This window comes from Glycine soja, chromosome 15 (genome assembly GCF_004193775.1).
Source record: "Glycine soja cultivar W05 chromosome 15, ASM419377v2, whole genome shotgun sequence".
NCBI lineage: Eukaryota > Viridiplantae > Streptophyta > Magnoliopsida > Fabales > Fabaceae > Glycine > Glycine soja.
The window spans coordinates 48186250-48201251 of NC_041016.1; the positions used below are offsets into that span (position 1 = coordinate 48186250).

Here is a 15002-nt window from a genome sequence, read left to right on the forward strand (position 1 = left end):
TATTTTTTTAGGGGTTAGGGTTAGGGTTAGGTTTTTTTATTTTAGGGTTAGGTTTTAGTTCTGAACATGTTAGGGGTTAGGGTTAGTTCTTATTTTTTAGGGTTAGGGCTAGTTTTTTTATTTTAGGGTTTGGTTTTAGTTCTGAACATGTTAGGGGTTAGGGTTATTTTTTATTTTAGGGGTTAGGGTTAGTTCTTATTTTTTAGGGTTAGGGCTAGTTTTTTTATTTTAGGGTTTGGGTTTAGTTCTGAACATGTTAGGGGTTAGGGTTATATTTTTATTTTAGGGGTTAGGGTTAGTTCTTATTTTTTAGGGGTTAGGGTTAGGGTTAGGTTTTTTTATTTTAGGGTTAGGTTTTAGTTCTGAACATGTTAGGGGTTAGGGTTAGTTCTTATTTTTTAGGGTTAGGGCTAGTTTTTTTATTTTAGGGTTTGGTTTTAGTTCTGAACATGTTAGGGGTTAGGGTTATTTTTTATTTTAGGGGTTAGGGTTAGTTCTTATTTTTTAGGGTTAGGTTTTTTTATTTTAGGGGTTAGTTTTTGAGTTTTATTTGGTTTAGGGTTCATTGATTATTATAGTTTGATACGCGACATAAATATTATCCATAAGTAAGCCTTAATAAACTGAATATCATACATTACGCCATGAATGTCAAATTACAAATATACAACAAAGCCTTAATAAACGAAGACATGCAAATCATTCATTTTGGTGTCCGTGATGTCGTGAGGATGTGCCACATGGTCGATCCCATCTTCGTGCTTGGCGATCAGGATTTCTTCTGCCCCGATGCCTCCCCGCTTCTTCTTCGTCAGCCTCCGCAGAAAATGCGTGCCGCAAATCAACACCGAATAAGTCACCCGTATTAGGTATTTGTCCCGGTACATTCCATTGTGTTCCTAACGGGGCATTAGGTGTTGGAATTGGGCCATGATATTGCTGTGAAGGGGTCATTGTGGGCCATGAAAAATGAGCTTGTGTTTCCGCAACACCACCAAACGATTGCTGGCTTGCAGAAGTATCAGTGTGATGATCCTGAAAAGGATATTGATACATCTGGGTCGGATACTCAGCAAATGTTTGTGGTGTGTAATACATTCCATGGCCACGCTCCGCCATTTGTTGGGAATATTCTTCCGCTTCAACAGTGTCCCTTCTTCTGTCTATCCCCTGAGTTTCAATACTTGACTGAAGCATGTGAAACTGTTGTGCAGGAAATTGACGCTCTGATGCGGGACCATGTGACACTGGCTCAGTGACTCTCTCTTGCTCTTCGGATAAAATTGTAATTTTTTCCACATAAGGCACGAGATCATCAAATGTGCATGTATTCCTCCCTTGAGGAGACACCATGTATTGTAATGCCTCCGCAACTTCACCCTGCATTTATAAGGGTAAGAAAATTAATGGCCATCATTAAATAAAAGTTCAAGTTAAAATTTGAAAAAAATTTAAAAATACCAATGTAGCCGTCTTTGCATTTGCTGGGTCAACAAACATCTTTGTCTTTCGCCTATACCAGACCATGTAGTCCGAGTTAAAACTCAATAGGCCTTCTTGTCGGGGATAAGCGTCGACCCTAAATGCATGGCGATTATTCCACTGATCAATCATTGGGGCGAACAATTGCCCCCAATTTTCGTCATGTTTCCCTTTCAATGTTATGCCATGAATGTTTAAGGGTTGTGAAGGAGACTCTGGAATTGGCTGTTGCATCCCAAATTGTCTCAATACTCTGTCCGGTTGGTGCCACTCAATAACTTGGAAACAAATTAGTGGCACCACCACGTACCACGCGAGACTTCCGACTAAACAAACGGGAGGCAACAGTGATATTACGGTTGATGGGTACGGCTCCCACACAAACTGCATATAACAACATAGTTATGAACATTTTAGTAAAATAACACATATAATTTTTTATTTTACAAATAGAATAACATCTTCTTACCTCATGACGTTTCATAATATCTAACTTGCGACGAAAAACTCTCACATCATCATTGCCGATATGTTGGTTTCCACGTCGCAGCCACCTACAAAGATTAAAATTTAATATATGCTAAAACCATTTATTCTATTGAAATGAAAGACGCTGCTAAAAATGACTAACCTATGCCCCAGTGGTGTATTTTCTACTTGGGAAGGAGTCCTCTTTGGAGCCAAGGTTGGACATCGTTCCCATGCCCACATTTGTAGTAAGATGCACATACCTCCGATTGATTTAGTTTTATAATCGGTGGCATTGCACATCTCTCTGTATAGAAAACCAAGTACGGCAGCTCCCCATGCATATCTGCCACATTCTTCAAAGTCACGTAAAAATTGAAGGTATCTTAGCGAAACTTTGTTACTGCTTTTATCAACGAACAAGACACCTCCAATGAATCTCAATATCCATGCACGGGCAAACCTTCGTACTTGTTCTTCGTCGTCGTCATTATTTATTTGGGCAAAATGGTGAGCCAGCCAACTTAATTTAACCACACTACCTCTAATTTCATCTTCTTGTGGTCTGACTCCCAATAATTCCTCACATAAATCAGCCCAATCAAGATTTGTTGGACCGATTAATGGTAAACCATCCACACTTATACCTAACAATACAGAGACGTCTTGGAGAGTAATAGTACATTCTCCGCATCTCATGTGAAAGGTATGTGTTTCTGGCCTCCATCTTTCAATCAGAGCACTAATTAATGAGGCATTTATTTTTAAGTACCCCATCTTGATAATCTAGGCGAAACCAGATTGTAGAAGAAAAGGAAAAATTTGCTCAGGAATTTGTTCTTCCCCTTGATACGTGGGGACAGCTCGTCTGATATGTAATTTCCTATCTTCTTCCCCATTCCAAACATGTTCTGAAACATGTTTAGGTTGCATCCATAATACATCAGCATCGATGAGACCAGACTTAATGTTAACATGTGATGAAGATGATGATGAAGATGCCATTGCTACTACAAAAAAAAAAATATAATACATTATTTGTAGATAATATAAATTAAATTAAACTACACACATTTATAAAAACATTATTAAATATCTAACAATAAATTTGAAAAAAATTAAACTGGCCAATTTTTAATATATTCTATACATAAATTAAAATACATGTGAACAAAACTTTAAATAAATAATTTTTTTTCTACAATTAAAAAAAATAATTGAATAAAATATGGACTAACAAATTATTTATAATACAAACAAATATTTAAATGCAAAAAATTATTTAAAAATATATATACAAAAATTATAATAATGTACAATCTATCATATATTTAATAACATAAATTTTCTAAAACAATTAATATTAACCTACAAACTAAAACTAACAGTGATCATATATATATAACTAAAAACTAAAAACTAAAAATTATTAACTCAAACAATATTAACTTATTAATTCATTTATTTAAAACTATACTATCTATATATAACATACAAAAATATATAAGACACAAAAATATAACACTAATAAAGCAAATTTACGCATCTCTAATATTACAATTATTTATTTACGTGTAACATGCTTAATATTATAAAAACTAAATATTTATGTCTACCTAAAATTTATAAATATGTATGCTAATATTAATTTATACATAATATTTCTACCTTATCTAATATTAAGTGTGTGCCTAATATTTCTAAGGCTAATATTAAGTGTGTCGGAACGTTTGGCTGTGGCTTACTAAAATATCATATATATACTACAAACTAACCTTCAAATATATACTACAAACTAACCTTCAAATATATACTACAAACTAATAACAGCATACTTATTTTTATACAAACTAACCTTCAAATATATACTATAAATCTAAAAATATATACTACAAACTAAATAATATTTTTATACTAACTAACCTAACCTAACCTAACCTACTCTTCAAATATCTGTTACTACATAAAAATTAATAACAAATAACAGCATACTTATTAATTTATTAATAATAATAACTAACCTAACCTTACAATACCTATTAATCTTAATTAACCTAAACTTACAATACTTATCTAGCTAACCTATTATTTTAAAAATATTAACAAATAGAATATATAAATCACTTATCTAGCTAACCTGTTATTTAAGAAAATCACTTACCAGCCAATTAGGAATTATGAACTATGGAAGAAAAAAACTCAGCAAAAGCAAAACACCAAGAGCAAGCACCAACAACAAGCACCAACAGCAAGCACGCAGAACACTCAAGAAATTCAAGAATGGAGAAAAGAAAGGTAGTAGAAGAAAAGAAATGTGAATCCAAAGTTTACGTTCAACTTATTTTATAGAAAAAAAGCGTACAATGGTCAAAAGCTCTCTGCATGCCTAAACGCTATGCTGCATCCCTAAACAATGGAGAGCAGAACCAAGCCTGCAAGCCTGAAAAGTTGAAGCCCTGTAAGGTTCACGTGAACCATGGCTGTCTCGCCAGCACCCTGGGCGAGTCCCACTTCCCACAGATTGGGTGTCGCCAGTGAGAATGGCGATTCTCACTCCTACGTGGCCTATGTCGCCACTACCAGGGGCGATACACCCCTCTCTCCTGCTTTGCCGCCACTGGCAATGGCGGGTTGAGCCTTACCGCCAGTGGCAATGGCGTTTTCCCCCTAAAAACCGACCCCCTCCGTCATTACTTTTAAAACAAACCCTCAGACGTAAATAGTTTTTAAAATAAGACCCCTTAGGTAAATTTGCCGACAATTCACACACATTTATATACACTATCCTCTCTTAATCAAGACGCCTTTTAACAAGACAAAATAGTGATTAGCTTTTGAGCCCCTAAGTGAAAAATATCTCGGATGGTAACCCTGACGATATATGCAAACTTAAGATTTATTTAATAAATTTAAATTAATAATAATTTCTTTTAAAAGAAGTATATTAAAGACTAAATTGGTATCACCATCTTCAGTTACTACTTTATTTTATTCAACTCTAAAATAGTAAAAAAGACCTAGCTCAGAGTTGTTCAGAGGAGGGAAACTTGAACTCTAGCCCTAATCACTCACCATTTCATTTCATACAAAAAAAATCATAGGGATTTTTGTCCTTGCTAACCTCTCTAGTCTCTTCTCTTTCCCACAACAACAACCACCATGTTCGCACCTTATTCTCCCTAAGACCTTCTTCTTCCTCTCCTTTCCCTTCTTCCACCTTCACCACCACCAACACCCTCTTCCCTAAACCCCTATCTCTCCCCTTCTCCCTTCTCAACCAACCGCCACGTGTCCCTCCCCCTCCCACCCAACAGAAAAAGGAAAAAGAAAAAAACCCTACGACCACGTTTTGCCTTCCATCCTTCACTTTCTCTCCACCACCGCTAACATGATTTTTGTTTGTGGGAGTCGGGGTGATTTGGTGGAGGCGGAGGCTTTGCTTGGGATGATGGAGGAGAAAAGGGTGGTCCTGGATACAAAGACTTTTAACATTTTTTTGTCTTTGCATGTTGATGCTGGGGATATCGGTGTTGCGGTTTCTTGTTACAGGAGGATTAGGGAGGCGGGGTTGTGTCCGGATGAGGTGACTTAACGGGCTCTGCTTGGCGAGTTGTGCAGGAAGAATATGGTTCAAGAGGTGGAGGATTTGATTGGTGAAATGGAGAAGGCTTTTGTGTCTGTTGATGGCCATTGTGTTCTCGGTATTGTGGAGATGTATGTTGGTGAGGGGTATATTGACAAAGTGTTTGACTTGCTGAAGAAGTTTCTCTTAACGATATCAGTTAGGTTGGTTAAGTTTGTTGTGAAGAAGTTAGTTAGGATGGTTAGTTTTCAGTTGTAACAACCTTTCATCACATGTATATAAGCTTCCGCCATTGATGAATAACACAAGCGCTACAACTGATCATTTTCTCTAAGTCGTTTAGTTCTCTCTTTCCTTATGAATTCCTGTTTCGTTATTATGGTATCAGAGCTCTTCTAGTGAAGAGTTCTGCTGCGCATGCATTCTCTCTTTCACTGCCCACAAGAATCCACCATGAATGAAGCAACCATCAACAACACGGAGAGTTATCTATACCTCCATCCAAGCGAGAACCCGGCCACTGCCCTCGTTTCCCCAGTTCTAAACTCAACTAACTACCACTCATGGAGTAGGTCCATGATCACTGCATTAAGTGCCAAGAACAAGGTAGAGTTCATAGATGGTAGTGCGCCTGAACCACTGAAAACAGATAGGATGCATGGAGCATGGCGTCGATGTAACAATATGGTTGTTTCGTGGATAGTTCATTCAGTGGCGACCTCGATACGTCAAAGTATACTTTGGATGGACAAAGCGGAGGAAATCTGGCGCGATCTGAAATCAAGATATTCACAGGGTGATCTTCTTCGAAGCTTCGACGATGAAGCAAGGCTCACTCATAGTGACTGAGTATTTCACTCGTCTACGTGTAATTTGGGATGAGATCGAGAACTTTAGGCCTGATCCCATCTGTTCTTGTAATATTAGATGCTCCTGCAATGCATTCACCATTATCGCTCAACGAAAGCTCGAGGATAGAGCTATGCAGTTCCTGCGAGGCTTGAACGAACAGTACACTAATATTCGTTCCCACGTTCTTCTCATGGATCCTATACCTGCCATATCCAAAATTTTCTCCTATGTAGCTCAACAGGAAAGGCAACTGCTGGGCAACAACGGACCAGGTATCAACTTCGAACCCAAAGATATCTCCATTAACGCCGCAAAGACCATTTGCGACTTCTGTGGACGCATTGGTCATGTGGAAAGTGTGTGTTATAAGAAGCATGGGGTGCCCTCTAATTACGATTCAAGGAATAAGAGTAACAGTGGGAGAAAAACGTGCACCCACTGCGGCAAGATAGGACATACAGTGGATGTCTGCTATCGGAAACACGGGTATCCGCCGAGATACAAGCCTTACAGTGGAAGGACCACCATGAACAATGTTGTGGCAATTGAAAGCAAAGCTCATGATGATCAAGCTCAGCATCACGAGTCCCATGAGTTCGTTCGCTTCTCCCCCAAGCAGTACAAGGCACTTCTTGCCTTAATCCAGGAGCCATCCGCCGGGAACACGGCATCCACTCAACCCAAACAGGTTGCTTCAATTTCATCATGCACAGTTAACACCCCAATGGACTCAGGTATGTCACTTTCCTCCAGTGCACTTTCCACCCCCTGGATATTAGATTCAGGGGCCACAGATCACGTAACCTGCTCTTTGCATAACCTTCACTTCCATAGACGAATCAATCCAATCACAGTGAAACTTCCGAACGGCCAATATGTTCATGCCACTCACTCAGGAACAGTTCAGCTCTCACCCAATATAACCTTGCACAATGTTCTTTATATACCCGCTTTCACGTTTAATCTCATTTCGATTTCAAAGCTTGTTTCTTCTATTAATTGTGAATTAATTTTTTCTTCCACATCGTGTATACTACAGGAAATGAACAACCATACGAAGATTGGTATAGTTGAAGCAAAGCACGGTCTCTATCACTTGATACCAAACCAGTTGACCACCAAAGCTGTAAACTCTACTATCACTCATCCTCAATGCAATGTAATTCCCATAGATCTTTGGCATTTTAGGTTAGGTCACCCCTCAGCTAAAAGAATACAATGTATGAAAGCATATTATCCCCTTCTACGAAATAACAAAATTTTTGTCTGCAACACATGTCATTATGCAAAGCCCAAGAAAATGCCATTTTCTCCTAGCAGTTCACATGCATCTCACGTTTTCGATTTACTTCACATGGATATATGGGGTTCATGCTCGAAACTATCAATGCATGGACACAAATATTTCCTAACTATAGTTGACGATTGCTCACGCTTTACATGGGTACATCTCATGAAGTCTAAAGCTGAAACACAACAGGTCATTATGAATTTCATTGCATTCATTGAAACACAGTATAATGGCAAGGTTAAAATCATAAGAAGTGGTAATGGGGTCGAATTGTTCATGCATCATTATTATGCATCAAAAGGTATCATAAACCAAACTACATGTGTTGAGACCCCAGAACAAAACGGTGTTGCGGAATGAAAGCATCAGCATCTACTCAATATCACACGCGCACTCCTATTTCAGGCGAGTCTACCGCCTAGTTTCTGGTGTTATGCCTTGCCACATGCCGCATACTTGATTAATTGCATCCCCACACCATATTTGCATAATGTTTCACCTTACGAAAAGTTGCATAAGCATCCATGCAATATTTCTCATCTTCGAGTTTTCGGATGTCTGTGTTACATCAATACTCTCAAAGCAAATCGGCAAAAGCTTGATGCTAGGGCACACCCATCCATCTTCATTGGTTTTAAAACGCATACAAAAGGATATCTTGTATATGACTTGCATTCTAATAATGTTACAGTGTCTCGCAATGTCACATTTTATGAAAATCATTTTCCATACTACTCTGAAACCCAACATTTAAACTCAGAAAATTCAGCTCCTTCTCCAGTTTCCTTTTCCGGCAAGAACCTTGACCCACAAATAGAAGATTGCTCATCACAACCCACGATATCAATACCTTCATCCAACGAACCTTTAAATGAGCAATCTCCTCCACATCTTAGGCGTTCCACAAGAACCAAACAAGCCCCAACATATCTCCAAGATTATCACAGAGACCATGCTTCATCTACACCAAACACTTTGGCGGTTGTTCGTTACCCACTAAGTTCTGTACTCTCATACTCACATTTGTCACCTACACACAGGAACTTTGTCATGAGCATCTCCTCAACAGCAGAACCCTCCTCATATGCCGAAGCTTCCCGCCATGACTGCTGGATTAAGGCGATGAAGGTCGAGTTACAGGCTCTCCAGTCGAATAACACAAAGAGACTCACATCTCTTCCCCCTCACAAGACAACTATTGGATGTAGGTGGATATATAAAATCAAGTATCGGGTAGATGGTTCCATAGAGAGACACAAAGCACGATTAGTTGCAAAAGGGTACACCCAAATGGAGGGGTTGGATTACCTCGACACATTCTCTCCGGTGGCAAAGCTTACTACGGTTCATCTTCTCCTTGCGCTAGCCGCACTCAACCAATGGCATCTACGGTAGCTGGACGTTAACAATGTATTTCTCCATGGAGAACTTGACGAAGAAGTGTATATGCAAATACCACCAGGCCTTTCGGTTGACAATCCACAGCTTGTGTGTCGTCTTCAACGATCACTTTACGGGCTTAAATAGGCCAGTAGACAATGGTTCATGAAGCTATCTCGTTTCCTATGTTCTCATGGGTTCCAGCAATCGAATGCAGATCATTCACTTTTCCTGCGTTTCAACGGAGTCATCACTACAATACTCCTAGTGTATGTGGATGATATCATCCTTACGGGAAACAACATGGCTAAGATACAAACTATGATCACCCTCTTGGATCGCGAGTTCAAAATTAAGGATCTTGGAGATTTGAAGTTCTTTCTTGGTCTCGAAATTGCACGCACCTCTAAGGGAATTCATTTGTGTCAACGTAAGTATACCTTGGATATTTTATACGATTCAGGAATGTTGGGTTGCAAGCCCAACTGAACACCTATGGATTACTCCACAAAGCTGCAAGAAAATTCCGGAAATCTTCTTTTAGTTGATTCTTCTTCCTCTTATAGAAGATTGATAGGCAAGCTCATATACCTTACCAACACGCGACCCGACATAACATATGCAGTTCAGCAACTCAGCCAGTATATGGCCACTCCTACCGAAACCCACCTTCAAGCTGCCTTTCGCATCCTTCGATACCTCAAGGGTACGCCGGGCTCAGGACTCTTCTTCGCCGCCACAGTCACTCCCCAACTTCGAGCATTTAGTGACTCGGATTGGGCAGGGTGCAAAGATTCAAGAAAATCTACTACGGGGTACTTGGTTTACCTTGGCTCTTCTCTTGTCTCTTGGCAATCAAAGAAGCAATCAACCGTGTCGCGCAGCTCCTCCAAAGCTGAGTATCGAGCTCTTGCTTCCACCACCTGCGAGCTACAATGGCTGACTTTTTTGCTTCAAGATTTTCGTGCTACATTCACTCAACCAGCAACCTTATATTGCGACAACCAGTCTGCAATCCAAATAGCCACGAACCCCGTTTTCCATGAACGAACCAAACACATTGAGATAGATTGCCACATCGTCCGACAAAAGCTTAACTCAGGTCTCATCAAACTTCTTCCCGTTTCATCATCCCTACAACTCGCGGACATATTCACCAAGGCCCTAACACCTGCCATTTTTCAGCATCTTTGTAACAAGCTAGGAATGATGAATATCCATTCCCAGCTTGAGGGGGGCTCTTAACGATATCAATTAGGTTGGTTAAGTTTGTTGTGAAGAAGTTAGTTAGGATGGTTAGTTTTCAGTTGTAACAACCTTTCATCACATGTATATAAGCTTCCGCCATTGATGAATAACACAAGCGTTGCAACTGATCATTTTCTCTAAGTCGTTTAGTTCTCTCTTTCCTTATGAATTCCTGTTTCGATATTAGTTTCAAATGAATGGGGAGATGTCGTCAAGTATTTGTGCTGTGGTTATGGATGTTTTTGCAGAGAAAGGGCTCTCAGAGGAAGCAGAGGATGTGTTTTACAAGGAAAGGAACTTAGCAGGGTGGAAAAAGGATGTTTTAGAGTGCAATTTCATGATCCAAAGCGTATGGCAAAGCCAAACTTTATGACAAGGTTGTTTCTCTCTTTAAGGGGATGAAAAATCATGGGACTTGGCCTAATGAAAGCACGTATAATTCCCTTGTTCAAATGTTGTCTGGTGCTAATTTGGTGGACCAAGCGATGGACCTCGCAGAAGAAATGCAGGAAATAGGGTTCAAGCCACCTTGTCAAACTTTTTCTGTTGTTATTGGATGTTATGCTCACCTTGGTCATTGCTGAATAGAACATGGCAACCCAAGGTCATCGCCATTTTGGAGTCAAAAGATCACACGTCCATGAGGCATGTTGAGCTATTTGGAAAATTGAGAGAATATGAGATGGGCATGACTAGAATGGCTGAAGAAGAGGCAAAAGACAAGAAAAGTATGGTGTGACTTGCTCTCAAATCAGCCATATCAACTAGTGATGATAGCGAAGGAGAAGATGCAGAAGGATCAAAAGCTGAAAATCTAACTTTGCTCGTTAGGAAGTTTAGATTCATGAAGAAGAAGAATCCAAAAGGAAAAACATTTTAGCAGGAGAAATTTTTTAAGAAGAATGAGCCAAACCCTCCAAACTTCACATGTTTCTAATGTGGAAAACCTGGCTACATTAAATCCCAGTGTCCTATCTTTTTGAAGAAAAAACAAAATGAAGAAAAACCTGGCTACATAGCATGGAAAGAAAATGCTTCAAGCTCTTCAAGTGGAAGTAATGATGAAGAGGAAGAAAATCTCTACCTTATGGCCAATGAAGAAGTTGATAGCAATGTAGGTGCATCCGATTTTGATCAACTTCTTGATGCTTTTAATGAAATGCATGAGGAAGTACAAAAATTATCTCTTGCTAATAATTTCCTTAAAGGAAAGCTAAGGTGGCATGTGGATAAAATAACTAGTATTAAAAAAAAGTTACTTGATTTGAAAAAAGAAAATGGAAGCTCTTGAAGAAGCTATGAATGACTCTTGTAATAATAATGTTGTTTCCACTAATTCTACTTCCCAATGTCAAATATGTAAGGCTCTTAACTAAAAATGAGTATTTGTTGAAAATCTTAACTAAATTCACAATAGGAAGAGATAACCTTGATGTACTCCTAGCACAAAAAAATGCATGTTTGATAAAGTTGATCTTGGATACACATATGAAAAAAAAAACAAAATTCTTTAAGAATTTTTTTTTTAATTTTATCAAAGTGTCCAACACCCCATTTACAAGATGCCATTATTGCATGTACAAAGATTATTCCTCTATAAATTGTTTGATTAAGAAATATGAAATTACAAATGCAAAATACAAGTGAATTTCTAAAGGAACTAAAAAGGTTACTAACAAAAAAGAACCCAAATCTCTTGGGTGCCCAAAACTTCCCCTTAAACTGTTTTGTAGGTATGCCTTGAAGCCTAGCAACTTATGTGGTATCATGGCAACGGATGCTCAAGGAATATGACATGAGACAAGACCAAATTTTTTTCTTTGAAAGCAAAGGAGGGAGACTTTGTAACCTATGAGGACAACAACAAAGAAAAAATTCTTGGTATAGGTAACATTGGAAACTCACTAATTACTTTTATAGAAAATGTGTTGTACGTGGAAGGACTAAAACACAATCTATTGATTATTAGCCAACTTTGTGATAAAGGATATAAAATTTCTTTTAACAAATATTGTTTCACAATTAGTAATCCTATTTCAAATGAATTTAAGTTTGTGGTAATTGCATTGGGAATACCTACATGCTTAATGTTGATTGTGCAACATCATCAAATTTGGCTTACTTGAATAGTAGTGATGACCTTTCATGGTTGTGACATAGAAGGGTAGCTCACATTTACATGCATCACCTAAAAAGTATTTTATCATTAAAGATTGTCTCAAAAGAGTTAGTTAGAGGTCTTCCAAAGCTTAAGTTTGTGAAGGACAAACTTTGTGATGTCTTTCAGAAAGGCAAGCAAAATAAAGTTTCTTTCAAACCTAAAAATATCATTTCTACCTCTAGACCTTTCGAACTTTTACATTTATACTTGTTTGGTCCTTCTAGAACAATGAGTATTAGAGGAAACTATTATGCTTTAGTTACTTTTTATGATTATTCTAGATATAAATGAACTTTTATTTATCATTAAAGAGTAATGCTTTCAAGGCTTTCCGCAAATTAGCTACAATGATTCAAAATGAGAAAAATTTGAAAATTAACGCTTTGAGAAGTGATCATGGGGTGAATTTTGAAATGAAGTTTTTGAAACCTTTTGTGAAGAAAATGAAATAAATCATAATTTTTCCATTCCAAGAATCCCTTAACATAACGGAGTTGTGGAGAGGAAAAACATATCACTAGAAGAACTAGCAAGAACTATGCTAAATGAAAATGATCCCCACCATCCTCCTTAACAACATTGCTGCCACATCCTCTACCTTCCATTGTTGGAATGATAATCACCACAAAATCAATTAGTGAAAGAAAAGGGCAAAACCCTTGCAGTCGTGTTGGAGATTCATTGTCACCGCAAGCGTGACTTCATTTATCCTTTGCACCATAGGATCCACAAGCTATTGACAACAACAACAAACCTTTCAATAGTCAACACCACCATCTTACCTCCATCGTGAAACAACAACGCTGAGGAAGACCTACAACCAAAAACCCAAAAGAATAACAATAGAAAAAAACTAAAAATAGACAAAGCCATAGACTAGAAAAGAGAACAACTTGTTGTTTTGCACGAACGTCGATGGGTGTGGAGACAACACACTATTTCTAGGGATTTTGCGACATTTGTGCACTACCTTAATCCCCTTGCCCAATTTATACCATCTAGAACCTCAACAGAAACACTATATCTAATCAACTCTTTGATAAAGTCGCAACCTTTTTCTAATCCCTTATCTCAAGGAAAACTTCGTGGCACGAAGGAGTATGTCTCGTCAGAGGTCATCCATAACGATGTCCGCAAGATCTTTAAGTTTTGTAACACTGCTAGAAAAATGCAATTTAGCGACCAAAATTTTCATAGTGACCGAAATAGCGACATAATAGTTTCTACCGCTACTTGCAATCGACTTTAATCGTGGTGGCTAACTTGTGTCAGTGACTGAAATGAAGGGTTGCTGAAAAATGTGGTTGCTATTTCGGTTGCTATATATCTATAAATACAAAAGCATTGTAGCGACCGCCTTAGTGACCGAAATAGACTTAAAGATAGCGACCGACTACGGTTCGGTTGCTATGTTATGATGATGGTGACCGGAAATGTATCGGTGGCTAGAAGACAATAATATTTTGAGATTAGTGGCCGAATTAGCGACTGAACGCATTTTTTCTAAAAATGATTGAGAAACTAAATTTTTAATTTATTATAAATCATAATAAATATATAATATACTTAAATACATTTTATAATTGAAAAGTATTGAAATTAATATATTAGTAATATTTTTAAATTAACAAACCAATATGTAAAATAGTTTATAAATCATAATAAATATATAATATTTTTAATTATACTATGATAATTTTTAATAAAATTAAAAAACAAATATTTACATTATTTGATTAAGATAAACAAATCATGCTTATCATTAGTCTTTTAATATGTGTTTTGTACAAAATAATTGTTTATTTTATATAATTATTTAAAAATTATAATAAATAAATACCCTTTATATTATGAAAATATATCATAATCAAATTTTGTAAAATTAAGTATTTTAAAATATAAGCATAAGTGTAACACTAATGATTCATTAAGTTTCAATATAGTGTAAGTGGAATTTATGCATTGATGAAGATCCAATTTGACTTTTGTAAAACATGTACACTAAGCAAGGCCAATTAAGATGCAATGTGTAACTTATGCATTCATTAAAATCTCAAATTACAACATCTGTTCCCTTATTTTACCTCTTTCACAAAATTAGTCTTCCTATTGTACATGGGCCGGGAAGTGTCATGGAAACACTCTCCCTCTTATTACACCTTTTGACCCATGCCATGAACCTTGGACATTCTTTTTCCACACTAAATTTGAAAAGTGTCTCGTATGTATAAAACCTGCGCGTGATTGGTGACAAGCACTACTAGAAACAATGGATATAACATCGTTATGTTAACATCGATATTTTAAAAAATCAATGTTAACAAAAATACAGTGGCATATTTGTAAATAACGCAAGTTCGTTAACGTTGATTTTTGGAAAAACCGATATTAACGAAATTATTTTAACGTCATTTTTTTGGAAAATCAACGTTGTGTTTGTTAAATTAAATTTGTTTATTTCTCTTCTCGTGCTCGCTCTAAACCATTTCTCACTTTCGTGCTCTCGTTCTCACTATTACTCATCTCTCGCGCTCTCG

General features: G+C 37.4%; 1 protein-coding gene across 1 annotated transcript; it reads right to left on the reverse strand.

Moving 5' to 3' along the window:
- Positions 1–598: 598 nt before the first annotated feature.
- LOC114386247 (serine/threonine-protein phosphatase 7 long form homolog) lies at positions 599–2727 on the reverse strand. The gene is made up of 5 exons (XM_028346211.1): positions 2114–2727; positions 1952–2036; positions 1462–1866; positions 1001–1380; positions 599–623 (listed from the first exon to the last, which is right to left on the reverse strand). The coding sequence occupies exons 1-5, from the start codon at positions 2725–2727 to the stop codon at positions 599–601; spliced, it is 1509 nt and encodes a 502-aa protein (XP_028202012.1).
- Between the last annotated feature and the right edge of the window lie 12275 nt (positions 2728–15002).